This window comes from Diachasma alloeum, unplaced genomic scaffold, assembly GCF_001412515.2.
Source record: "Diachasma alloeum isolate Michigan unplaced genomic scaffold, Dall2.0 Dall_scaffold_00343, whole genome shotgun sequence".
In the NCBI taxonomy this organism is placed as follows: Eukaryota; Metazoa; Arthropoda; class Insecta; order Hymenoptera; family Braconidae; genus Diachasma; species Diachasma alloeum.
Window position 1 is genome coordinate 367,491 of NW_021680482.1, and position 26,362 is coordinate 393,852.

A 26,362-nucleotide genomic window follows, 5' to 3' on the forward strand; every position below is an offset into this window, starting at 1 on the left:
ATTCTCCCAGGCCAAATCACTCTGCTACCTCCAACGATCAAATGGAATTAACGTTCGATCTGTATTGCGGATGTACACCGCAACAAAAGGAGTAACTTGAAGAGGGCCCAGGCATCACGTACCGTTCGCAATAACGATCGACCTTTTTCCATTTCCAATAAGACAAGAACAAAAAAAACATTGATTCACTTCATCAAAAGAAAATCCTCCCGCCTTCGATTTTCGTTAATTTTCATCCAATGAGGTGATTTTTATAAAGAGAAACCATCAGGGCAATTATCTCGTTAATGAAAAGCCCAATGAAATTGGAGTGAAGCCCTTTGTGATGCTAGATACCGTCTGAATACAAAGTAGAACTTCAAGTGAGACATGAGGAAGTGTTAGTCTGATGGAACGTACTCTCCCTCCACTGTGGCTCGGGTGAATTTCAACCCACGTACCTCGAGAAATCTGAGATCTTTTGGATGACCTAAATTCAAACGCCTTCTGCCAGTAGATTTCAGACACCTTCAGCCTCTATTGCATTTGAAATTATTGGAGCGAGGGGGGGAGAAAGGGAATTTATGAAGTTACGGGCTGAATGTATTTTTGAATCGCCGAGACATCTGTCTACCGGATAATTCGATTGCTCCGGCGATACTCGTCTGGTAAAACAGGTGGCGCTCTTACCTGCCGTTTCGAGGGCGGGGGCGTTTTATTAAGATGACGCCTCGTACACGTGGATATCATTTGTTAACGTCAGGGGGTGGAAATGTGGTTTCGGGAGGGTACGATAAGGGTTTATAGGGTGCTTGCCTGCACTCGCGAGACTCCGGTGGTAACTTTATGGAGGGGAACGTAAATGGAGATTGTATCGCCAACGTTTTCGCGTGGGGTTTAAGACTTTTTAGTTTAAACATTGAATACTTTAGTTGGGGAATCATTCGTGGGGAATTGAGGCGATTACAACTCGATTGGTAATTCTGGGGGAGAGAATTGCAGTTCATTTCCGCTTTTTCGGTTCACGACTTCAGTTCATTTGTTGCTGATTAACAATGCAATTGCAGAAAAAGATGATAAAGCACATTGATGTCTCAAGTAAATCCTCAAAATAGTCCTCTTTTTAATTTTTTTCTTATTGACATAATTTTCATTTCCGGGGAACAGCTGCCAAATTGCAAGTTTTTGCGGTATATTAGTTCGCGCGAAATTGCGGGAATGTTTTTAATTGCTCGGAGTGTATCTCATGGTCTCAGGGTTTTTGACGCTATAATGTGAGCGAGACGGGATTTCAAATTATGTATTAATTTCTGTGAAATGAAATGACCGGGAATTCTACTACGCATTTAATTAGTAAAGTTATGATTCCGTCATCTGCTTTTTCGTCTCGTTAAAGAGATTTTATTGCCGGGGGGTGAGATTCTAAATTATTCAATCATTCGCATTCAAGTAGCTTAACTGAATTTATATAATAGAAAATTCTAAACGTGGAGCTTTAATTCGATCGTGTCCAGTGTTTAATTATTCAGGCATTTTTGTGACATTGATTCACTTGAAATTTCAATAAACATTGGGCTCAATCAATTTTCATTCAATCAAAATTTGATTATTTCCATTCATCATTTTTTCTATTTTTTTTTAGAGTTCCTCAAAATTTCATTCCAAGTATAACTAATTTAATTTTAAACTAATAAAAATTTGAATTTAAATTAAAAATTTTAACTAATCAAAACTAATTAAATTGTTTAAACTTATTTAAACAATTTTATTGAAACGAAATGAAATCTGAAAATATTCTCATTAATTTCTGTGGCCTGAATTGACTTGAAAATTCCTGTAATTCAGTAGCGAAGCGATAAAGCGCTTTGAGTCGATTTTGACTATTGCCCAGTTTTAAATGAATATCTTGAAATCTAAGGGAGATAGCAAAATTTTTGTCACAATTTTTTTTGTAGCACTCAACTCGCTCTACAAAAAAGGCTATTACCATAATTTCGCTATCTCCCTTAGATTTAAAGATATTCTTCAAAAACTCGGCTAAGGGCTGAATCGACTTAAATCGTTATACCGCTTCGTTACTAAATTATTATCGTTATATCACACCATGCAATAAGTCGAGTTTATCGCACGCTGCGCTTTGCTAACTAAATAATAGACATTTGGCAGCAGCGCGATTTTAAATTATAAATTTGTATTCTGAGAATTATTTCACTCTAAATTCCACAAAAAGTTAAATTTATTAAACATCACTTTATCGATCTCCATTTTCAAACATTCGAATTAAACTGAGATGAGGTTCCAAATAATTCAATATGTTTTTCGGAATTAATTCACTTTGATTCAAAATTGACCTCTTTTAATTTCACCTCAATCATCACCATTTTTCCCCCAATTAAATAGTTTAGATGTGAGTGGAGCGAGATTTCAAATCATCCAATGTCACTCAATCAATATAATTACGTCAGCTGTGACTTTTTAAAAATAAACACCCAATCGGTAAAGCAGGAATTGGTGAGCTCTCCAAAGGCGTGAGCACGTCGATCGTGATTAAAACATCATGTATTTTTAAAATCCGTCTGTCTGCTAGTGACGTGGCCGTTATTTATTGTTGATTGATTTTTTTTCCGTCAATTCTATCGATTTATTTGCCCACCATGGACAGTAGTTTACGAAATTGTTTGAAGTTGCTCCACGAGAACGACAGTGAAATCAGGAAGAATGCATTACACGTACTGTGGGAGCTCTGTGAGAATATTATTAAGCATCCACAGGATCCAAAGTATCGGAGGATCAGAGTTGCTAATCCAGTCATTGCTGAGAAATTACTTCCGGCTAGTGGAGCTGTTGAGTGCCTGTTCGAAATTGGATTTCAGGAAGTAAGGCGATAATACCAGAGATTCATTGAATTTGGTTACACTCTGTGATTCTATGATTCAGAAATAGATAAATTGGGATGGATATTTATAGATCTGTAATCGATGGTTTTTTCAAAAATGTCAAGTACGCAGTACAGTCCAATAAAATGCATTATTTATTACATTTCGATGGAAAGTAGAATTCTATTTCTAATTGAGAATTCAATTATTCATCATTATAAAAACTGATGTTGGTACATTTGATTATCAACTTCATTTTACTCTTCGATAAAAATTCATGAAATAATCGGGAAGTTGTTATGACTAGTGTGCATTGCGAACTTGCTTCGTGAATATTCTTTTCAATTCTGGCCTAACTTATTTATATTTATAATGGCTTCAAAAAACAATTTCATCAGAAAATTAAAATTTCTATCATTTATTAATAAGAAGGGATTATAGTAAAAAAAATTGATTTTAGGCGAAGTTTTGCAAATTTTCGTGAAGTAATTAAATTTTCAAAAATGATAATTGAAAGTCTATTTGCAGTCTGAAACTGTACATGACTAATTTCACTCCTTCAGACAGTCTCCACTTTTTTATTCCTATTTCTGTAAAGAATAGAGATGCATTCCGAATTAATAATTCAATGATGAGAAAATTATGAGGACCAAAGTTGCTGAAATATTAATCACTTCATTTTACTTTTAAACTCATAAAATAACAGAAAATTTTCTATTACTAATTATTCTTGAAACCCTTTCCATGAGTATTTGATCTGTAACAATTTCTCCTAGAAATCATTTTGTCAAATTCGTATTTAATTTATTCGTACACTGTTAAAAATTTCCGGTACACGTTTCAGAATTTTTTATCGAATTCAATTACCACTGAAATTTCAACGAATTTCGTCACTGGAAATTCAGAATTTTATGGAAAAATCAAAGAGAACTTTAAATTTCAGTTCCATTTTTCCCTGAAAGTGAATAGAAAACCAAAAAATTCCAGTAAATATATTCTTGAATTTTCAGGACAGTGACACTGAATGCGATTTGAGGAGAAAAATTATGAAGTTTCAGATTTCACAGAAAGTTCAATGTAATTGAGTACTAAATGTTCATATCAGATTGCAAATTGAAATAAATTGAAATTTTACTGAACTTTCAGTGGAACCGGAAATTTCAGGATTTTTTCCCCCTAAATCGCATTCAGCGTCACTGTCCTGAAAATAAGTAGTCAACTATCCATGAAATTCCATTTTTTTCTACCAGTGAATTTCAGAATCTTGGATGCGCAAGAACTTTTTCCCATTGTCCTCCTTCAATTCAATTGAGAAAATTGATGATGGAAAATCCACCTGGAGTCCGAAACCGTAGATGAAATTCAAATTCTCTCGACCAATTTCTCCCTTCCCCACTGAATACCTCCCTAAATTCTAGGATGGAGAGTTTTTCTCACTGCCAACCGACAGTCCACTGCCCCGAATACGTGAAATTCAGCGTCTCCTGACAGAGATCCAAGCGAAGAAGCCAATATCCTCACCACCCCCACCAACCCCTGGAAAATCGACAGGAGCAAGGCCAAAGGATCGGCCAAAACCAAATTTCCTGCAGCAAATCGAAAGAATGTTTGACAACGTCCTCGCATACGAGGATCAAGACCTCCAGGAAATGACTCGTCACATGGTGCCTATCACAGATCTCAAATTGCGGGCAATGGAGCGCATGAGAGCACTCCAAAGGGATCTGAAACAAAGGGAGGAGAGCGAAGGTGTGGGAGAACCGGAAAAGGAGAAAACTGGAATTGAAAATGACGTGGGGATAGAGGATCTCCTGCTCGGGGAACTTCTGGCATGGTTCAAGAATGATTTTTTCTCGTGGGTCAATACACTCAAGTGCAGCTTCTGCTCGGCTACCTGCAAGTACAATAGAACTGAGTACAAACGTGATCCCAGAGTTTCGAGGATTGAAATTCATAAGTGCGAATTGTGCGAGACTGAGGAGGGGTTTCCCAGGTATACCGATCCTAGGATTTTGTTGAAAACGAGAAAGGGACGGTGTGGGGAGTGGGCCAATGCCTTCACAGCCATCTGCAGAGCTTTTTCCTATGATGCTAGAATTGTTCATGATGAGACTGATCATGTGTGGACGGAGGTAATATTTTTAGACAAAACCAGTTTTATTTTAATAACGAGTGTTTTTTGAGGAAAAGGTGAAATGTTTGCTTTGTTGGAAATTTAATTGTTTTTTATGAAAAAACCTTTTGATATTTTTGTTTAAAATTATCTCTTTTGGTGGTAAATTTACATTTGAGAGGAATTTAAAATTTGTAAACGTGGAAAAGGAGAAATTATGATGGACATAAGTCACATTTTCCCACAAAAATTGTTTTCTTTTCCATAACGAGTGTTTTTAGAGGGAAAGGTCAAATAATATTTTTTGTTGGAAGCTTAATTGTTCTTTATAAAAAAGATCTTTTGCCAGAATTGTTGATAATGATCGATCATGTGTGGACAGAAGTAAAAATTTTCGCACATAACATGGAATGCAAAAATTAGATGGAGACTATTACACGAGAAAAAATACGTGTCTAATATTTTTTATCAAATTTCCACATCCAACATTAAGGCACTAAAAACAAAATTCCAATGAAAAGAACAAGTCTTACCAAATCTGAAAATAATTCACACGTTAATAATTACAACGCCTCGAAAACTTTGTGCTGAATATTTCAAGTCTCTTGAGAAAAATAAACTGTTGTTACCAGAATCACTTTAGTTGTTCAAAAAAATTCAAGAACAGATAAAATTTAAAATTAAAATCAAGTGAAATTGCCATCTTCTTGTTTTATCACTTCATTGCACGAAAAAATCCGGTGGATTCCCGTTAAAAAATTAAAATTTATGCCATTTTTCAACATTTTCTACTCATACAGGTCTGGTCAATAGCTGGCAACAGATGGATGCACGCTGATCCCTGCGAAAATACCATGGACCGACCCCTTCTCTACGAGAAAGGATGGAAAAAGAAATTATCCTACGTAATTGCCTATTCCAGGGACGAAATTCAGGACGTGACGTGGCGTTACACTAGGGAACAGCCTTTTGTGATGAAACGCAGAAACTTGTGCACTGAAGAAAATCTCGCTGAACTCATTTGGCGTCTCAATGAGGAGCGCCAGAGTTCTCCGGGATACAGTCAAGTTAGGAAGAAATATGTTGTTAATAGAAGGCTCATGGAGTTGGCGGAATTTCTGAGACTACCTGGCCAGCTTGACAACGATGGTAATGAGTATGGGGGGAGGATTTCTGGGGATGCTGCCTGGAGAGCTTCTAGGGGAGAGACATCGGTAAGTCGGTCGTCATGAAAAATTCAGCCGCAAATTCAAATTTTCAAAACTTGAAAAGTGGATTTTTCTCATCTTGTTGAATATTGAATTATCCTCATTACAAGGAGTTTTGAAGAGAAATAACGAAGGAATCTTTTCGTTGGAAACTAGATTCTCTGCATAAAAGATCTCACATTTTTATAAATCATTCGTTTCAGAGATGAATACATTATTAACAACAATTTCAAATCTCGAAACCTTACAATGTGGATTTTGTCATTCTGTTGAAGTCTGAATTATCTTGATAATGAGTGGTTTCAGAGGGAAATGTTGAAGAACATTTTTCGTTGCAAATTGAATTCTGCGCAAAAAATTATTTTTGACTTTTTTCTCTAAACTCATTCGTTTTGGAGAAAAATTCACAATTGAAAGGATTTAAAAATTGTGAAAATTGTGAAGCAGAATTTCCTCGTTTTCTTGAGCATTCAATTCCTTGATTATGAATAGGTTTAGAGGCCAATATAGGGTCATTATTTCATGCGCAATCCAATTCATTTCCAATCATTTCCCCCAATAAGCTAATTTATTTTACGAACCCAATTTTCCACTAAACCCTTCACCACACGAATTAATCTCCACTCTTCCAGGATGAGAATAAATCCCACATATGGAAAATCCCCGAAGGCATTGACAGTTACCTCCTCCGCCTCTACCTCGTAAAAGATTACTACGAAATCCAAGACGAGGAGGGTAAACTCTTCGAGAAGCTAGAAGGCTGGCGAGAGGGAACATCAAAAACCAAAGGAATATTCAGGAACGTAGAGCACGATTGGCAGATGGTCTACGTCTCCCGAAGTCCAGGTGTCCACCTGGGGAGCATCACCTGGAGTTTCGAAGTAGGCGATAAGACCGAAAAAGTTCAAATAAAATCCTTCAAGATATCATCGACAACAGCGACGTTCCAAGGTGCCTCAATAAGATGGAAAATTCAGGGAATAACCCAACAGAATAAATCAATCACACTAACACTTGATAACTCCAAACCCATGAGCACAAGTGTATTCAAAGATGCCAAGGTGATAAACGTCACTGCTGAATTATCTGGTGGCAGTGGAGAAGTCGCTTGGCAACACGCACAACTATTTCGTCACAGTCTAGACGACATTGACGAGTGTTCCTTGTCAATATCCTTGGAATTATCCTAAAATTAAATACATCAAAAGACAACAACACTCTTTATCAATCTAACATGACGTTCACATTAAAATCTATCGTTTAAACCTATTTACATTGTTTTTGTTGTTTTATTATTTATGTCATTTGTGCAGTGGTATGCACTGTGGCGTGTAAAATAAAAAGAAATTAGTTATTTATGTACAATTGGTTACTTAATACCCCGGAATTTCCCAACCAATTTTACACAGCATCCTTTATTTATGAAAATTGTAGATAAGTATTTTTTATTTTGTAAAATAATGAAAATCAAAGTTTGGCTCTTTATTTTACAAAATAAAAAGAGCTTAATGTTTCTCATGCTTTATCCATCTGCTAATTTTATCAAGCAAAAAATCCCATGTAAAAATAAATGGCAAGTATTTTCCTCTCAGTACTGTCCAATCAAATCGCTGATGTCTCAGGGGCCTCAGAGGACTCAGAGCCTGAGCTCTCAGGGGCATAGGACTTGATAAGCCTCTATTCGTCTGAAGAATATAATAATCGTTCTTCCCAGTGACTTGAGCCAACCCAAACTCTCTGATCTTAACTCTATTCTGGCAACTTTTTCGTCACAGTCCAAATACAATTCACGAAATTAAATTCATCAAAATACAACAACTCTTTATCGTTTTAAAATCATGTTCACATCAAAATCTATTGTTTAAATCTATTTACATTATTTTTCATATTATTATATCCTATCTATGTCATTTGTGCAGTGTCATGCACTGTGGCGTGTGAAATACAAAAACAAAATTATGTACAGTATACTACTTAATACCCCTGAATCTCCCTGAATTTCGCACATCTTCCTGCTACTTCAGCCGAAAATACAATGAAAAATGTTAGATCAGTATTTTCTTTTTCGTAAAATAATGAAAACGATTTTTCCCTCCTTATTTTACGAAATAAAAATACACTTAATATTTCTCATGCTCTCTTCATTTCTCCTATTTTATCAAGCAAAAAATCCCATGCAAATTCCCAGTCACCTCCAGAAATAAATGGCAAGCGTTTTCCCCTCAGTACTGTCCCATCAAGTCCCTGATGTCATTACACAGCATAGCGAAGTCCGGCCTCTGATGACTGTGGAGATGCCAGCAGGGATACATCAGCTTAACATAAACAGTCTGAGGACAGTTGGGTGGACAGGGTAGCCTAGTCCCCCTCTCGAGAGCTTCAAGCAGCTCGGCAGAGCCTTCCTCCTCATTCTCCCCAGTTCCCCCAACTCCAGGCAACTTGGGATCCTCCCCCAGTCCAAATGTCTCATACATAGTCACCCCGAAGGACCAGACGTCGGACCTTGGTGAGAATTTACCATCCCTCAGGCTCTCAGGGGCATACCACTTGATAGGCAAGTCTCTGTTCGTCTGAAGAATATAATAATCGTTCTTCCCAGTGACTTGGGCCAACCCAAAGTCACTGATCTTCACTCTGTTCTCATCAGCCACGAGGATGTTCCTGGCAGCGAGATCCCTGTGGACAATGCTCTTCCTCCCCAGATATTCCATGCCCGTGGCAATGTCCAAGGCAAATCCCAGCAGTCTCTTGTGCGTCAAACTCTCCCTGTGAATAGCCAGATAACTCTGGAGTGATCCGTGCTTAACGAACTCCATCACCAGACAGACTTCGGGCTCTGAAATCACCCCTAAAATCTCGACAACATTCTGATGCTTCAGCGTCTTCATGATCTCAATCTCCCTTTCAAAGTCCCTGAGGTCAGCCTCAAGAGCTCGAGTCTTGAGTTTCTTCACTGCCACCTGCTGGGGCTCGGTGTCCTTTCCATTATCCCTCTCCAAGGTTCCCCTGTAGACTTCGCCGTAGAACCTGTAATGAGTTTAGAGTCATTCCAATGTCCTGCGTTCATCCCCAGTTATAAAAATGATTCATTCAATTTAGCGCTTGTGATCAGTCAAATGCTCTCTCGTGATTATTAGCATTTTTATTAGTCGGAAGCGTGGAGCAAAGGTATTCTCTTTCTTCATAAAAATTATACATGAATGATTGATAATAGTGCGTTTGCGATTAACATTCATATATTTAATCTTTTGTATTTCCCTTTTAAAAGGCTCCGTGTAACGTTTTTTGCGACCGATCTATTCGGCTATAATTTAACTATTCGTAGATATTAATATAACCATAATTATAGTTATAAATAGTGACACCTATAAATATCCATAAGTAAAAATTATTTCTATAAATATAATTATAGCTGTACCTAGAGAATTTCAAATATTAAAAAACGACAATATTCTGAACAAACATAACAAAAAAGTAGTGTAAATTTTTTTCTACAATACAATTACATTCATTTCTACAGTTTGAAATTTGTCAATGAATTTTGATAATTTCTATAAGTTACCCATTACAACAACAGGGATATGCAATGAATTTCATGAGGGATGAATTGATTCTTTAAAGAAAAAACAACTACAAGGCCCAATGGATGAATTGATACCCTAGTACGATCCAATAATGACTCGAGACTTGTCAACAACTAATCTTAAGAGAATTTAAAGAAATTATCTGCAGATTAGAAGTCGGATTACTAGTATTGTGATTGTCACGTTTAGTTGAATTTGACGGATAAATTTTCCAACTTGACGTAGTTAAAAATTATTTAAAACAATGGCTGGGGGGGGGGGGAATTTTTAGAGTAAATGAGAGTTTGTTAAACCGATGAAAATAAAGTAATTGCCTTGGTGAGCAGTGAGATTTACCAGTCGAAACCTTGGCAAAATTAGATTTTTCACATTAATTCATTGTAGACATTGTATACTTTAAAGAAAATAATTTAAGGTAACCAATTTATCGTTTCGATTTTCATTTCTCAAAATGATAAATGAAATATTTATTTCAATGCAAATAAAAATATTACAAACCCCTGGCCAATTCTCCCCTGGAGGATGACGTTGCAGTCGGCATCGAGCTCGAAGATGCCCTGCATCTGCCCCAGGGGTCCTCCATTGTGGGCTGATCCTGTTGACGACACGTCGTGAGGGGCACCAGCCCCGCCATTCTCAGCCAGCCAGCCCAGGTAAGCTGAGAGTTCCTCCTCCGCCTCGTGATCAGTCTCTGAGAGGCGAATCAATCGTCCACTGTCCTCTGGATCGTCCCAAGGGAGGCTCGTCCTGTCTGTGAAAATGCTACTAGCTCTTGATTCACAGTCAGACGATGAGTTCTCCACTGCTTCTGAATCCTCGTCGTCTTCCTCGCTTTTTGAATTGGCATTGAAGAGCTTAGGGAAGGCTGTGGCGTAGGAGTGAGTTCTTCTCGAGTTGTAGACTTGGTAGAGAATTCCATTTATGTCTCTCATGATGGCTTGAGGTCTCTTTGGGAGGCCCTCGGGCTCCCCCCAGCACTCGGTCATCAGTTTGTACACGTCTGTGGGACACCCAGTGGGCATTGGCAGGCGTTTTCCACTGGCGTAAAATTTTTTCACTGACTCTATGTCCCTGTGGGTCGGGAGGATTGCTCCTCTTGAAAATATCTGCCACAGCGTTGTGCCCAGGGCCCACACATCTGCTCGAGAACTTCGTCGGGCTGAGTCTGGGTTCAGGTAGCACTCGGGCGGCAACCAGTGCACGTCCGCTGAAGTGTAACTGTACATCCCTGGGTCTGCGAGCTTTACGATGAAACTGTTCTCCGTGTGGGCGTGCACTAGCAGCTTTCGACAGCGAATGTTGCCGTGGACTACACCACTCTCTTCCTGGAAATTCAAGAGTTTTGTATTTGAATGTAGGATTTTTGTATTTGAATTTGTTTATATAATTGTTTTTCTTTGGAAAATTGAATGAAATTTAGCGATTGATGAATTACATGATTGACAGTTCAATTTTTTGCATTTTGCTTCATATTTAAGTATGCTGCTGAGGAGTAACCGTGAGCAAAAATGTCAAAAAATGTTTTTCCTGGAAGGATAATTTTTTGAAGTCCTCTCGAAATTTTCCTCACAAACTGTCGGTTGAGAAATCATTTTTAATGTGTGAAGTAGATATTTTATTCGAAATTTCATCCTCTACAAAAAAAGGTCCCTCGAATTTTTCGCATGGAAATCCCTGTTTTCGAGATGAATTGGAAATTAGTAAATATTCCAAGTCTGCAATTGTGTTGAAATCATGCTACATGAGGAGGAATTGTTAGAAGTCATTTTTTAATGAAATCCCTTGTTTCCAATGTAAATGGACGACTAACAAAAACTTCAAATTCCGAAACAAAGGAATTTGAATCTTCACCACTAGTTGGATATTCAATTGTCTTGAAATGAGTGACTTGAGGTGAAAATATCTGCAAACTATTCCAGTCGTTAATTTTCTATCTTCTAAAATCATAAAATGTCGATTATTTACATTCAGTTCAATCTCCAGTTACCTGACCAGTCAGTGACTCAAGGAGAAATTGTCCAGACATTTTTCATGTAAAATTTCATTTTCCACAAACAAAAGTTTTCCTTTTACCTCGACAATGACTACCCTCAGAAAGAGATATCAAAAGCTCTTTTCGTAAATTCAATTCTCTACAAAAAACCCAAAAAAATAAAAAACAAGAACAAAAACTCAAGACCAAAAAAAACTTTATTGACAAACATCCAAAAAACTCACCAAATACCACAGAGCAGTGGCCAACCCCGCAGCAGCTTCCACCAAATCAACAGTCTTGACAGTCTGTGGAGAAGTATTCCTCAGATAAGCATCCAAAGGGCCGTGCTTGACAAGTTCCATCACCATGCCCACCGCAGGTGCCACCGTCAGTCCATACAATCTGCAGAACCAAGAAAACCCCTTAAAATCCCTGGATTCCCTGCAGCCTTCCCTCGACTTACCTCACAAGAGACCCAGACCTCAGCTGCCCCCACCTCGACGCCATCTGCAGAAACTCCCTCGTCAGCCTGGACTCCTCCTCCTTCAGCACCTTGATGGCAGCCTCCAGCTTCTTCCCCTTCTTGACCCTCCACATGGCCCTGTACAAAGTCGTGGGAGAATTCCTGACTTCCCCATTATCACAGCTCTTGGCGAACGGTTGTGCCTTATAAATCTGCAGCTGCTGAGGAGTGATGCACCTGGGATCGCCCTCCAGCAGCGAGGCAATGACATCCTCATCAGCAGCCACATCATTGCCAACTCCCTCCACCGCGCAAATCAGAAGTGGCGATTGGTCGTATTCAGACGGAGGGAGACACTCCGAGAGGTACAGCGACCCATCAGGATCATGATGAGAGGCTATCACCTGCCCCAGCGACTGATAAACCTTCACAGAATCAGAGAGAATGAACTCCTCAGGCGCCAACTGCTCGATTTTATGAGTCCTGGGTTTGCAGTCCTTCCCACAGGCGTCCAAATAATAAACATTGTACTTGGTCTCACTCTCACGAAGAATGAAGGTCCCCGCTCTGTTCGAGCGTTTCTCCTCGAGCTTCGCGTACGAGAACTCGCCCCCCACAGGCCCATGGCACTTCAGCTTCAGCAGTCTTTCCAGGCTCGGGGTGACGACGTCTCTGCAGAGATTAAACGTCCACTTCACCGCGAGTCTGTAGTAGCCATCGAGGGCTGAGACGAAAGACGTCAGAAGAGCGTTTGTGGAGAATTTCAGGTACGAAGGGATTCCATTCTTCCTGGAGACCTCCACTGTGCTGTCCTGCCTGATGGAGATGAAGCACAGGTCTTCGATGGCACACAGGGACGTCCACTGGGCGTTCTCAGTCTCACAATAGGTGACTTCAACCGAGTTCACTCGTAAGAGGACTCTGCAGGGCGGGTTGGGGATGCCCTTGTCCATCAGGGCTTTGTACTCCTCGTAAGGATAGTTGGGAGCCATTATCTGGAATTGGTTGAGGTACTGCTCCTTCACGTATGACGCGTCTGGCCCGGAGATCTTGGAGAGGGCCTGGTGGATCGGTTTTTTTATGAAGAATGAGTGTCGTTTGATGCACTCTTTGGGTATATACTTTTTGTAGTCGGATTCTACTATCTCCCTTGGCACGTCCTTCTCCAACATCACTCGGTACATGTCGCTGACCCCTAGGCCGATTAATTCGCGCTTGTGACGCTCGTAAATTATGTCCGGGACTTTGTTCTCTAGGACGTCGCAGCGGGCTTGTTGGAAGTAGTAGTCGTAGGCTTTGGGGTCGATTTGCTTCAGTCTTTGGAGCGTGGAGGGCTTGAATCTCAAGCGAAATTCGAATTTTACTTTGTCTTTGGAGTCTAGTTTGTAGCCGGGGGGGTACCACAGGCGCGTTGAACGGTTACGGAGGGCGAAGAGGTGCCTGGCAACTGGTCCTATTTCTATCATTTTGCATACCTGGGCAGCGAAATTATTGATTGATTAACGATTTTAATTATGTCCTGAAATATAGGGGAGGGTGGGGTAAAATGGACACTAGACTTTTTTAAAATTGTTCATAACTCAAAAACAAATTTATCAATTGAGCTCAGTTTAGGCTCGTCGCAAAGGCAAATAATTGTTCTTTGTATTAAAAAAAAAATATTAAATTTTTTCAACATTTCAACCCATCATTAACATTTTAAAAAAAGTCAAAAGTGCCCGTTTTACCCCAACCACCCCTACTGTGGGTCTAAAGTGCAAAGTTTTAAAGCAACTCTACTCTCACGGTGAATTTACACATTATCAAAAACAGGAAGCGGAAACTAGCGAAAAATTCGACAACAGAAGATTTGTCTTAGGAAAATCTAGGGATGCACAAATGTTTTTAAGAAATGTGCAAACTTTTTCGCACTTAAAAAACATTTGTAGATATGATTTGAAATCAAATGAATTAATTTTCTGACTTCGAAAAGAACAATTTTTCCCCTTCAAAATGAGCCTAGAGTTTACTTAATTGACCAATTTTTTTCTGAGTTGTGAACATTGACTGAAAAAAAAAATCTCCATTTTTCCGCACCCCTAATAAAAAATAAAATCGACGATTTAATGAAATACAGGGGAGAGTGGGGCAACATAGGCTTTGGCTTTTTTGAAATCCTAATAATTAACTGATTTGCCTAAATCAGCAAACGAACAAATTTTCATCTATTGATCTATAGGAGACAACAAAATTTTCTAACATCCTTTTCTTTAGCTCAAAATCATAACTAAAGAAAAAGTCTCTACAAAAATTTCGTCATTCCTTCGCCAAACAGCAATGTATTTCCCAAAAAACGAACTGCAAGTAATTTTTTAAATCCAATCTCATCGTTCCCTACTGCACTGAACAATAAATAACCTTGAAAGGGGCTTATCTACGTCCAGAGCGTATTTTTCAATGCAAAAAAAATTCTACCAATGATAATAATTCTAATGCTGCCCAGAACCGAGGAAAATTCACGCAGAAACCGGTTTGCTCAAGGTTTTAAGGATCTACTTGACGTTTTTTTCCTGTTTACCTTTATACATAAATCCTCGGCAGTCCATCCTGACGAGAAGGTAACGCTCAACACCTTGGTTTCATTCACCAGGACAACAGTCGCCACCTTGTCCTCCTCCATGTTCCTCTCAACAACCATAAATATAATTATCCCATGTGAAAATTCTCGTCTTTCGTAATTGTTTACATTATCGAGTTGTGCTTCACTCGCTCCATGATGCTATTTTTCGAGGTTAGGAGCACTGAAACTGTTCGAATCACGAGCCGGGGGCGGGGGTCGTCTGTTCCATGGAGAATCTCTATGGTTCCACCCGCCCACCGTACTGTCGCCATTTTCCCTAGAACGTGTTCAACCGGAACAAACGATCCCGCACCCCCCACTCCCGCCTCTATGACAGCTGTTCGAAAACTGCTTTAATTTCATGAGAATAACCCCGCAAGTTTACACGGGACGAAGACAGCGGCACAAGTTTACCGAGCAGGACCGCATCATTTCAGTCTGTTCAAATTGTTATTGATAATTTTTCACTGCAGTTTTCACAGTAACAGATAACATGGTGAGTTATTTATCAACTGAATCTACATTTAAACGGTTTTAATGAGGAGGTTTTGCATGAATTAGTGGAGATAATTTGATTCTTAGGGAGTGAGTGAGGTTATGAGGGAAATGCCTTGTCATCGACATGTATATTTCCTTCAAAATTACGAATATTCAGAAAAATACAATGAAAATATGGAATAGATTATTGAACAATTGACTATGCACGAGGATCCATCGAAATAAATACGACAGAAGTAGAATTTGTATGATAAAAATATTCAGTCACTTCCTGAGCTGAAGACAGAGCTCTGGAAGTCAGATAAACAACAAGAATGACCAGTTTTTCATGAAGTTAATTGAATGAATGCAAAAGAATACGAATTGCAAGGAAAAATATGTAGGGGAAGTTGGGGTAAAACGGACACTTTTGACTTTTTTTAAAATGTTAATGAAGGGTTGAAATGTTGATAAAATTTAATAATTTTTTTTTCAATACGAAGAACAATTCTTTCCCTTTGTGATGAGCCTCAACGGAGCTCAATTGATCAATTTGTTCCTGAGTTATGAAAAAAAGTCTAGTGTCCGTTTTACCTCACCCTCCCCTATATTTTTATTTCCAGGGAGAATGAGATTATTATTAAATGAGAGAGAAAGAGTCGTAGAAGAGAATGGGGTAAAATGATGAATCTGAAACTAGTGACAGATTCACCAGCGGAAAATTCGATTTCGGCGAATTTAGGGGTGCGCAAATAGAATAAAATAGAATACTTTATTTCCTTGATGCTACTGGTACAGTTTTACATTTACACAAGCCATAGAAAATATATCTGCAATGACATTCCAATAAATTATGTTTTTATATTAATAATGCATAATAACTACTGATAATACCACTGTATCACAATTTAAGCGATTATTTAATTCGTAGACTCTTAAAACTTCTTTTCACCGTAGGGTGTGCAAATATTTTCAAATCATGTACAAACCCGTGAGCACTTGGAGACATTTGCACATACAACTATTTCAGTAGTGAAGTGGTCAATCGGTTTGAGTCGACTTAGCTCCCAGTTGAGTTTTTGTTGAATAACTCGGAATTTAAGAAAGATAGCGAAATTTTTATAAAATCTTTATCGATAGTCCTCACTTTTCTCCACAAAAAATATTTCTAGGAAAATTTTTCCAACTCCTCTAGAATTTGAGATATTCATCGAGAATTGGTGCTAGAATGGGATTGACTTAAACCATTTGACCACTTCACTACTGATTTGACCCTTCCACTCTTAAAAATCCCCAAAATTGAAATTTCTGTGGTGAAAATTCCTCTAGTTTCCGCTTCATAGTATGAACCCATCTTCATTGTAAATGACTCAAGATTGAGAGAGAATCATGAAAATGTTTCCTTCATTCTGAAGACGTTCTCATGAGCTTGTTGTGTTCCAAACACTTAAAAAATTTGTGCAGTGAATAAAGTTAAAAAACGTATTCCAGGCACGTAGGTATGACACGAGAACGACGATCTTCTCCCCAGAAGGTCGTCTGTACCAAGTGGAGTACGCCATGGAGGCCATAAGCCACGCAGGCACCTGCCTAGGTATCCTAGCGAATGATGGCATCCTCCTGGCAGCCGAGAGAAGAAATACCAACAAACTCCTGGACGAAGTCTTTTTCTCCGAGAAAATCTACAAACTGAATGAGGACGTGGTCTGCTCAGTGGCTGGCATCACCTCGGACGCCAATGTCCTGACCAACGAGCTTCGTCTCATCGGGCAGAGGTACCTCCTACAGTACGGCGAGACCATTCCCTGCGAGCAACTCGTCTCGTGGCTGTGTGACGTGAAGCAGGCGTACACTCAGTTTGGTGGGAAGAGACCCTTCGGGGTTTCCATCCTCTACATGGGCTGGGACAGGCATTATGGGTATCAGCTGTACCAGTCTGATCCCAGTGGTAATTATGGAGGCTGGAAGGCCACTTGCATTGGGAACAACTCGGCTGCTGCCATTTCTTCGCTCAAACAGGAGTACAAGGAGGGAGAGACTACCCTCAAGGATGCCCAGGCACTTGCCATCAAGGTCCTTTCGAAGACACTTGATATGACTAAACTCACGGCCGAGAAAGGTATTTGAAAATTTTATTTTTAGGGAGTATGGCCAACTTTGGGGGGAATTGTTTTACTTTGTTTGAAGTTGAGTCGGAAGCCTCGTTTGAGCCTAGGTTACTGAATGTTTTACAATGATTTTATCATTTTAACTTTGAAGATTTCGAGTTGATTCTCCAGTCTGAACTGTGAAGGATAATTTTTGGTCATTTTTTGAGGAGATTCATAAAATAGTTTAAAAAATACAACTTTAGAGGGTTTGTTTTAATGATCCCTTAATAATCAATTTTGTACTCTACTCTTTCTTCCAAAACGGTTAAAAATCAGTTTGTGGCTGGAATTTCACCGGAAATAGATTTCATGCCAAGAAAATAACGTTTTTGGTAGTGTCAACAAGTAAGAGAATGTTTCAATAAAATTGTATTTTTAATGGCACATTCTCATATTTAATATTGCAGAGTATTGTTTCGCAAAATGTAATTTTGATAATGCTGATTATCCTGTTTTTGAACAATTTTGTCGCCTAATTTGATTGAAAAATTTAACTTTTAAAAATTAGTTTTTAGTAAATATTTCTCAAATTGACAGAAAGACATTTTTCTCGATAAACCTGTGCTTCAAAGAAAGCTCCCCTTATCTATTTTGAATTTATGAATCGTCAGTAAAAACTGAGCTTTCTGAACTTAATTTAGCCACTTCTTTAACGTAATGTTTCAATTAATTATTCACAAATTGTTCTTTTGTTATTTATCCAGTGGAAATGGCAACATTAACTCGGGAAAATGGTAAGACAGTAACGAGAATTCTGCCAGCAGCTGAGGTGACAGCACTAATAAAAGAGCACGATCGATTGGAGGCACTTGCCGAGCAAGCCAAGAAGGACAAGCAGAAAATCTAGAATTAGTCGCATTAAATTTTCATTGTCCTGGAAGACGAGGGGGTTTCAAACGGTATATTCAATAAATATATTTCATTTTTTCCAACAACCAGTGGGAGCTCAACTATTTATTTATCAAAGTTAAATGCGACATTTCTCCAGTTCCCTACATAATTTAAAATTCATTAATGAATGCGCTCGAGAATGGAGTGAAATGAACATTTTCAACTTTTTTGCAATGTTCATAACTCAGCATCAAATTTAGCAATTGAGTTCAGTTTAGGCTCATCACAAAGGGAAGAATTGTATTTTATATGGAAAAAATCGTCGCATTGCATCGCCAATTCAATAACTCGGTAGGATTTCTAGAATTAGTCGCATTAAATTTTCACTGCCCTGGAAGACGAGGGGGTTTCAAACGGTATATTCTATAAATATATTTCATTTTTTCCAACAACCAGTGGGAGCTCAACTATTTATTTACCAAAATTAATTGCAACATTTCTCCAATGCTCTACATAATTTAAAATTCATTAATGAATGCGCTCGAAAATGGAGTGAAATGAACATTTTCGACTTTTTTGCAATGTTCATAACTCAGCATCAAATTTAGCAATTGAATTCAGTTTAGGCTCATCACAAAGGGAAGAATTGTAGTTTATATGGAAAAAATCATCGCATTCCATTGGCAATTCAATAACTCCGTGGGATTTCTAGAATTAGGGGGTTTCTCAAACGGTATATTCAATAAATATATTTCATTTTTTCCAACAACCGGTGGGAGCCCAACTATTTATTTATCAAAATTAAATGCCACATTTCTCTAATTGTCTAGATAATTTAAAATTCATCAATGAATAGTCTCGTTTATGAGATCCCCAACCATTCTACCCACGTCTTTCTCATTCGAGAGGACGAAGGCATGTCGAAATCCGCGTTTGCAGAGTTGAGCTTGCACATCTGGATGTCTCGCTTTGAGACGGTCGTAATATCGCACTGGGGTCCAACCGTCACTAGCTCCGTAGTACAACCACAATTTATCACTGTATTTTGAGACAATTTCGTGGTTCAGCTCTCGTACTTGCTGCATCTCCTCTTTTCCCATTAGGAAAACTCGCTTGAGTACCTCTGGCTCGATCAATTGGAGCACAGGCTGCACTGATTGACTACCGAAACCCACGAATAACATTCCGAAAATTCTCACGAGGAAATTCCGCAGGATTGTGGGGAAGAATGTGAAAATCCAGGCGAGGAAAAATAGTAATGGAGCGAGTCTCAATAACTGAAATGAACGTTAAAATTCTGAGCACTGCTAGAAAATTTTAGGTGATTTCGTAATTAAAATTCACGATTTCATTTGAAAATCAATAGAAACCGGAAGTTTTAGTTCAGTTATTCTGTTGAAATTCATAGAAATCAGGAATATTCTCAGGAACATTTTGCTCCAAACTTTGCAATTCCTAGAAACAATGAATTTCATTTGTGAATCCTCCGAAACTCAATGAATTCATTGGAAACGTTAAAGAAAAAAAGCATAAAAAATTCATTTTTGAAATAAAAATACTGATGAACTCACGACATTAGTGAAGAAAATTCCACTGCGAGTGTCAGCCATATGTTCAATCGTCGGGAACAGCAAATAACATTTAACAACTCTTTTGGCGAATTCCTCATCCTCCAAAAGTTTAAGGATGAACCAAGCGCCAATGGAATGCCCCACGAGATGCACCCTCGCATCTTTCGGAATGTATTCCTTGACAAACGCCACCTGCGACATGAAAACCCCATAAATCTAGTGGCCAAGTTGTATTTTAGGCTTTTGTGCTTCAACCTTGTGCTCGATCTGGCCTTGGAGTGAGTATGCCCGACTCTGTGCATCCTCTTCCGATGGAAAACTCAGTGTCTTGGGTGGTAGTACGTGTCCAGCATGGCCCAACACCCACACTGGTGTCTCAGTAGGTAAACGCGATTTCAGGGCTTTGATGAAACCAGTGTAAAAAGTTGGAATGCCGGGATTACCGGGGATGACCAGTACAACGTCTTTGTGGCCGTCCGGTAATAGACCCTCTTCAACCCAACGACCCTCGGTTATTACGTGGGTTGGAACACCATTGCAGCGTAACATCGCCTGCTGCATCTTTATTGTTTCTGGGGGCAGCAGCGGTTTTATTGTTTTAGGGCTCAATAGTTTAGTAAATACTTTGATGGATATTTTTTTTGTCATGATGTTCTGTCGTGACACCCTTTATTCTATTGAATTTTATGAGTTTGGAGAAATAGATCTCTATTTTACTACCACTTTTGTAATTCATCAATTGAGTTCAAGGAATTTTAAATTTAAAACTCTCAAGTTGATGCGAAAATCGATAGAAGCTGTAAATTTTATTTCAATTGTTGAATGAAAATTGATAAAAATGAAGAAATTTCAGGTAAATATATTCTTGAATTTTTAATTATTGCTTGGGTTGGGACACCATTGCAACGTAACATTGTTTGCTGCATCTTTATTGTTTCTGGGGGCAGCAGCGGTTTTATTGTTTTAGGGCTCAATAGTTTAGTAAATACTTTGATGGATATTTTTTTTGTCATGATGTTCTGTCGTGACACCCTTTATTCTATTGAATTTTATGAGTTTGGAGAAATAGATCTCTATTTTACTACCACTTTTGTAATTCATCAATTGAGTTCAAGGAATTTTAAATTTAAAACTCTCAAGTTGATGCGAAAATCGATAGAAGCTGTAAATTTTATTTCAATTGTTGAATGAAAATTGATAAAAATGAAGAAATTTCAGGTAAATATATTCTTGAATTTTTAATTATTGGTTGGGTTGGGACACTATTGCAACGTAACATTGTTTGCTGCATCTTTATTGTTTCTGGGGGCAGCAGCGGTTTTATTGTTTTAAGGCTCAATAGTTTAGTAAATACTTTGATGGATATTTTTTTTGTCATGATGTTCTGTCGTGACACCCGTTATTTTATTGAATTTTATGAGTTTGGAGAAATAGATCTCTATTTTACTACCACTTTTGTAGAGTTGTTTCTAATGTGGAGAATAATGGATACTTTCCACTTTTTTCCAATGTTTATAACTCAGAAATGAATTGAGTTCAAGGAATTTTAAATTGAAAACTCTCAAGTTGATGCGAAAATCGATAGAAGCTGTAAATTTTATTTCAATTGTTGAATGAAAATTGATAAATATCAGGAAAATTCAGGCAAATATATTCTTAAATTGTTAATTATTGCTTGGGTTGGGACACCACTGCAACGTAGCATTGTCTGTTGCATCTTTATTGTTTCTGGGGGGGCAGCGGTTTTATTGTTTTAGGGCTCAATAATTTAGGGAATACGTTGATGGCTATGATTTTTTTGTCATTATCTTTTGTCCTGACACCCTTTATTCCATCGAATTTCCATGAGATTGGAAACGCAAATTTCTATTTTACTACTTCTGCTGTAGAGTCGTTTCTAATGTGAGGAAAAATTGATACTTTCGACTTTTTTTCAATGTTTATAACTCAGAAATGAATTTATCAATTGAGTTCGAGGAATTTCGTCATTGAAAAGTCACAATTTAATGAGAAAATCAATGGAAACTGTTAACTTGGTGCCAATTGTTGGATGAAAAGTGATACAGATTTAAAAAATTCAGGTAAACATATTCTTGAATTTTCAATTAATGACCCTCGGTTATTGCCTGGGCTGAGACAACAGTGCGACGTAACATTGTCTGTTGCATCTTTATTGTTTCTGGGGGAGCAGCGGTTTTATTGTTTTAGGGCTCAATAATTTAGGGACTACGTTGATGGCTATGATACTTTTTTTGTCATGATCTTTCGTAGTAACACCCTTTATTCCATCGAAATTTATGAGTTTGAAGAAAGAGATTTATTACCACTTCTGTATAATTGTTTTGAATGGAGAAGAATGGATACTTTTTTTTCAATGTTTTAAACTCAAAAACAAATTTGTCAATTGATTGAAATTTGTCAAATAATTTGATGAGAAAATCAATGAAAGCTATAAATTAAATTTCAATTGTTCCACGAAAATTGATGAAAATCAGAAAAATAAAGACTCCGGTAAAGCTATTCTCGAATTTTCAATTATTGCTTGGATTGGGAAACCATTGCAACCTATCATCACCTGCTGCATCCTTATCATCCCCGGGGCAAGAGTGGTTTCATTGTATTAGGGCTCAATAATTCAGTAAATACTCCTTGAAATTTACGAGTTCACAAATACTTTAACCACTTCATTTTCAATTATAAGGAGCTCATTATAAACTATTCCAATTAATCATGAATTATTCCATGAATTATTGCATTATGAATCATTTTACAATTCGCTCTGAAATGAGTTTCTGAATTATGCACCGAAAAACGTCAATATCATACTACTATTTTCGTTTTTCCACCATCCAGGAATGACGTGGAAATTTCTCCTCAATATCATCACAATTATCATTATTATTATCAAAACAGGAAGTACAGGTTATGTATAAAAAATCCGGGAATTCCATTTAAAAAACAGCCCAAAACAGAAGAGTACAGCAAGCTAACCCAATTTATCTAGACGTAAAAAAAATTAAAATATAAATTTGGTTTTAAAAAATTGTCAATGTGGACACTGATCTTGAATTTGACCGCAAAAAAAAAACATTTTTCTCCCTTTCCGCTCTGAAATCCTCCTGTCATTTTGGAGCAGATTTAACGATTGACACTCACCTCGATATAATTTCCACCTCTCAATTATTTCCAAAATTCACTGGGCAATTTTGATGATTCAAATTTCAATGTTTGTTCACCTCGAAATGACAGTCAATTGCTTGCACTCGTGGCCACTGGCTTGCACGCCATTATGACTCAGCCGAGCGGTGAAAGTCGAACGGACGTGATGAGAATTACCAATCAGTGATTGATCAGGTCGAATTCCACCGGCACAATCACCCTCATTATCAGCCCATCGACTCCCATTTAATTTTTTTGGTTTACATACGATACGCGCGTACAAGTAGTGTCTTCTCTGCAACCGTCTTAAGGCCGAAATAGCTCAGCTGGGAGAGCGTTAGACTGAAGATCTAAATGTCCCCGGTTCGATCCCGGGTTTCGGCAGTTAATTTTTTTTTCCCCAAAACCAAAAAACCCAAACACCGCTCCAAACCATTTAAATACCTCCTCAAAAACATTGCACCAAAACACTGCTCCGAAAAAAAACTATCAACTCATCACCACCCAAAGATAAACAATCGCGATAAGAAAACAAAGGGGTGCTTCACGCCCGTCATTCCCCCCGAAAAATCCACAAAAGAAGATGAAAGTTCAATGCCCGAAAATTCCCCCGATTGACATTTGCTCCAAATCACATAACTCGAAACCCAAAAAAATTCTCGATAATAAAAATAAAACATTCCGCCTCTCGCGGCAGGAGACCTCCGCGAGCACAATTAAAAACACAAAAAAACCCATTAAAAAAACAACCGCTGGACCCACGAATTCGGGGACCACCAATTAAGCCAGTTTATTTTTCAACACCGGAAATGGGGTAAAATCGTGGGTACGGGCGCTTTGAAGATGGCGTTTTGTTGGTAATTCAAAAGGCGCGTTGATATCTTTCTGCCGACCGTAGGCGGTGACCATAAAGACGCCATCCCATCGATCCACGCTAGCTCCACCCAGTGATTCCCCTACTTCCCCCCCATCGCCCCTCTCTGCTCGACTGAAAAGACTTCTCGATGTTTTGGTCTCGTAAAAAAGATTTCTCGTTGGCTTCATTATACGCGAGGGGAAATAACGCGGAGTCTGTCGCAGTCGATCGTTTTTCGCACGCACGTGTGACTCTAGTATTCCTCGCCCGTCTACTCCCCCCTCCCCNCCATCGTCAACCGAGAGAGTAAAAAATCCGTGTAAATCGGGGTATTAATACCGTCGAGATGACAGGAGTGAAAAAATGCCTCTTCTTGCGTGGGCTGAAGACAAAACTCACTAGAATCCCGCGGTTGGCCTTTACCGATTAATAAATGGCAGTTGGCTTAACACGAGGCCTGCAGGCACCCACCAGTCATTAATAATCACGCTTCACGCATTGCGATTAGAAGTTGTTGTTTTTTATTCATTCGCATACGTGCGCTGGTTTCGAAGAAAATATTCAATGTTTCATAGTCAACTTGATATGTTTCTTGGAGGTGGGAGGGGGGTTTCTAATGGAGGTAAATTATAGGTTTTATTTGCGTAATTTGTTGGTACGTGAGGGTATTTTGAAGAAATGGAATAGCGGAGTGGTGGTCATTGCTGGGGTGATAGGTTGGTGAAGCGCTTGCGTAAGTTTTAGGTGAGATTTGTGTTTTGAGGAAATCGTGCGGTGGATTGAGCGGTCGATGCCCCGATTTTATTGATAAATCGGTATTTTTTGGGGCGGGGGTTCTAGTGGAGGTAAATTACAGGTTTTTAGTTGCGTAGTTTGTTGGTACGTGAGGGTATTTTGGAAAAGTGCATGTTCTTGCGTAAGATTTTCGTACGTAATACCACGAGAGCTTCAAAATTAGCAGCTATTTTCCGATAGGTTCGTTTGTATGGAGGGACCCTTGAGGAAAATACCTGATTAATTTTGAAACTTGAGTGGTATTCGGAAGAGAATTTTTTCGTCCGAATTTCGGTCAAGAGAATTGCATTATGAGGCAAAATCTATCTGTCAGTCCCAACGAAGGGCTCACTTGACCAGGAAATTTTGCGTTTTCCATATATATATATCAACATGAAAAATTACTAGTCGAATTATCAAAAAGTATTAGTTGAATTCCGTATTGACTATATAAAATAACAGTCGAATAGTGCAATTCTATTGGCTAAAATTTGGATGGGAAAAATTCTCGATGAAATTTGTGTTTTGAGGAAATCGTGCGGTGGATTGAGCGGTCAATGCCCCGATTTTATTGATAAATCGGTATTTTTTGGGGCGGGGGTTCTAGGGGAGGTAAATTACAGGTTTTTATTTGCATAGTTTGTTGGTACGTGAGGATATTTTCCGATAGGTTCGTTTGTATGGGAGGAAATACCTGAGGAAAATACCTGATTAATTTTGAAGCTTGAGTGGTATTCGGAAGAGAATTTTTCCGTCCGAATTTCGGCCAAGAGAATTGCATTATGAGGCAAAATCCATCTGTCAGTTCCAACGAAGGGCTCACTCGACCAGGAAATTTTGCGTTTTCCATATATATATCAACATGAAAAATTACTAGTCGAATTGGCAAAAAGTATCAGTTGAATTCCGTATTGACTATATAAAATAACAGTCGAATAGTGCAATTCTATTGGCTAAAATTTGGATGGGAAAAATTCTCGATGAAATTTGTGGGTTGAGGAAATCGTGCGGTGGATTGAGCGGCAATGCCCCGATTTTATTGATACATCGGTATTTTTTGGGGCGGGGGTTCTAGGGGAGGTAAATTACAGGTTTTTATTTGCATAGTTTGTTGGTACGTGAGGATATTTTCCGATAGGTTCGTTTGTATGGGAGGAAATACCTGAGGAAAATACCTGATTAATTTTGAAGCTTGAGTGGTATTCGGAAGAGAATTTTTCCGTCCGAATTTCGGCCAAGAGAATTGCATTATGAGGCAAAATCCATCTGTCAGTTCCAACGAAGGGCTCACTCGACCAGGAAATTTTGCGTTTTCCATATATATATCAACATGAAAAATTACTAGTCGAATTGGCAAAAAGTATCAGTTGAATTCCGTATTGACTATATAAAATAACAGTCGAATAGTGCAATTCTATTGGCTAAAATTTGGATGGGAAAAATTCTCGATGAAATTTGTGGGTTGAGGAAATCGTGCGGTGGATTGAGCGGTCGATGCTCCCAATTTATTGGTGAATGGTTATTTTCGAATGGAAGTGAATAATTGATAGGGAATTGGTAATTATTCATGGAATATGAATGATGGGAATTAGTTCTTGGTAGGAAATGAGTACTTCACTAATTGTTTAATGCTCCGAAATTGTTGGTAATTTTTTAGACGCGAGTTAGTTTTTCCGAGAACCGATAGTTTACGAATTCGAATTTATTCATTGTTATTTTATTAATTGAATAATTGATAAAGAATCAT

General features: G+C 38.4%; 4 protein-coding genes and 1 non-coding gene across 5 annotated transcripts; 3 read left to right on the plus strand and 2 right to left on the minus strand.

The window, feature by feature from the left end:
• The first annotated feature begins 2,452 nt into the window (after positions 1-2,452).
• Positions 2,453-7,534, plus strand: LOC107040809 (peptide-N(4)-(N-acetyl-beta-glucosaminyl)asparagine amidase). The gene is made up of 4 exons (XM_015261061.1): positions 2,453-2,855; positions 4,274-4,987; positions 5,769-6,182; positions 6,809-7,534. The coding sequence occupies exons 1-4, from the start codon at positions 2,634-2,636 to the stop codon at positions 7,364-7,366; spliced, it is 1,908 nt and encodes a 635-aa protein (XP_015116547.1). The 5' UTR covers positions 2,453-2,633; the 3' UTR covers positions 7,367-7,534.
• On the minus strand, positions 7,384-14,997 carry LOC107040808 (tyrosine-protein kinase hopscotch). The gene is made up of 5 exons (XM_015261060.1): positions 14,756-14,997; positions 12,199-13,673; positions 11,978-12,137; positions 10,259-11,085; positions 7,384-9,203 (listed from the first exon to the last, which is right to left on the minus strand). Exons 1-5 carry the CDS (start codon positions 14,873-14,875, stop codon positions 8,399-8,401), a joined length of 3,387 nt encoding a protein of 1,128 aa, XP_015116546.1. The 5' UTR covers positions 14,876-14,997; the 3' UTR covers positions 7,384-8,398.
• Positions 14,998-15,156: 159 nt separating this feature from the next.
• On the plus strand, positions 15,157-18,359 carry LOC107040778 (proteasome subunit alpha type-4). Its single transcript, XM_015261006.1, has 3 exons — positions 15,157-15,293; positions 16,766-17,393; positions 18,129-18,359. Exons 1-3 carry the CDS (start codon positions 15,291-15,293, stop codon positions 18,269-18,271), a joined length of 774 nt encoding a protein of 257 aa, XP_015116492.1. The 5' UTR covers positions 15,157-15,290; the 3' UTR covers positions 18,272-18,359.
• LOC107040775 (lipid droplet-associated hydrolase) lies at positions 18,285-23,181 on the minus strand. Its single transcript, XM_015261003.2, has 4 exons — positions 22,983-23,181; positions 20,082-20,398; positions 19,827-20,018; positions 18,285-19,532 (listed from the first exon to the last, which is right to left on the minus strand). Exons 2-4 carry the CDS (start codon positions 20,385-20,387, stop codon positions 19,101-19,103), a joined length of 930 nt encoding a protein of 309 aa, XP_015116489.1. The 5' UTR covers positions 20,388-20,398; positions 22,983-23,181; the 3' UTR covers positions 18,285-19,100.
• Positions 23,182-23,296: 115 nt separating this feature from the next.
• Positions 23,297-23,369, plus strand: Trnaf-gaa. The gene has a single exon. It is a non-coding gene; the product is annotated as a tRNA-Phe (tRNA).
• The last annotated feature ends 2,993 nt before the right edge of the window (positions 23,370-26,362 follow it).

Bases quoted from the DNA above. Each gene is read 5' to 3' on its own strand.
- LOC107040809 (XM_015261061.1), top strand. From the start codon at position 2,634: ATGGACAGTAGTTTACGAAATTGTTTGAAGTTGCTCCACGAGAACGAC. The intron at 2,856-4,273 runs GTAAGGCGATAA...CCTAAATTCTAG, and splicing joins TCGAAATTGGATTTCAGGAA to GATGGAGAGTTTTTCTCACT. The intron at 6,183-6,808 runs GTAAGTCGGTCG...CCACTCTTCCAG, and splicing joins CTTCTAGGGGAGAGACATCG to GATGAGAATAAATCCCACAT.
- LOC107040808 (XM_015261060.1), bottom strand. From the start codon at position 14,875: ATGGTTGTTGAGAGGAACATGGAGGAGGACAAGGTGGCGACTGTTGTC. The intron at 11,086-11,977 runs GTGAGTTTTTTG...TTGAATTTCCAG, and splicing joins CCACTGCTCTGTGGTATTTG to GAAGAGAGTGGTGTAGTCCA. The intron at 9,204-10,258 runs GTTTGTAATATT...AACTCATTACAG, and splicing joins CAGGGGAGAATTGGCCAGGG to GTTCTACGGCGAAGTCTACA.
- LOC107040778 (XM_015261006.1), top strand. The intron at 17,394-18,128 runs GTATTTGAAAAT...TTATTTATCCAG, and splicing joins TAAACTCACGGCCGAGAAAG to TGGAAATGGCAACATTAACT.
- LOC107040775 (XM_015261003.2), bottom strand. From the start codon at position 20,387: ATGCAGCAGGCGATGTTACGCTGCAATGGTGTTCCAACCCACGTAATA. The intron at 20,019-20,081 runs GTTGAAGCACAA...TTCATGTCGCAG, and splicing joins AAGGCCAGATCGAGCACAAG to GTGGCGTTTGTCAAGGAATA. The intron at 19,533-19,826 runs GTGAGTTCATCA...CGTTCATTTCAG, and splicing joins GAATTTTCTTCACTAATGTC to TTATTGAGACTCGCTCCATT.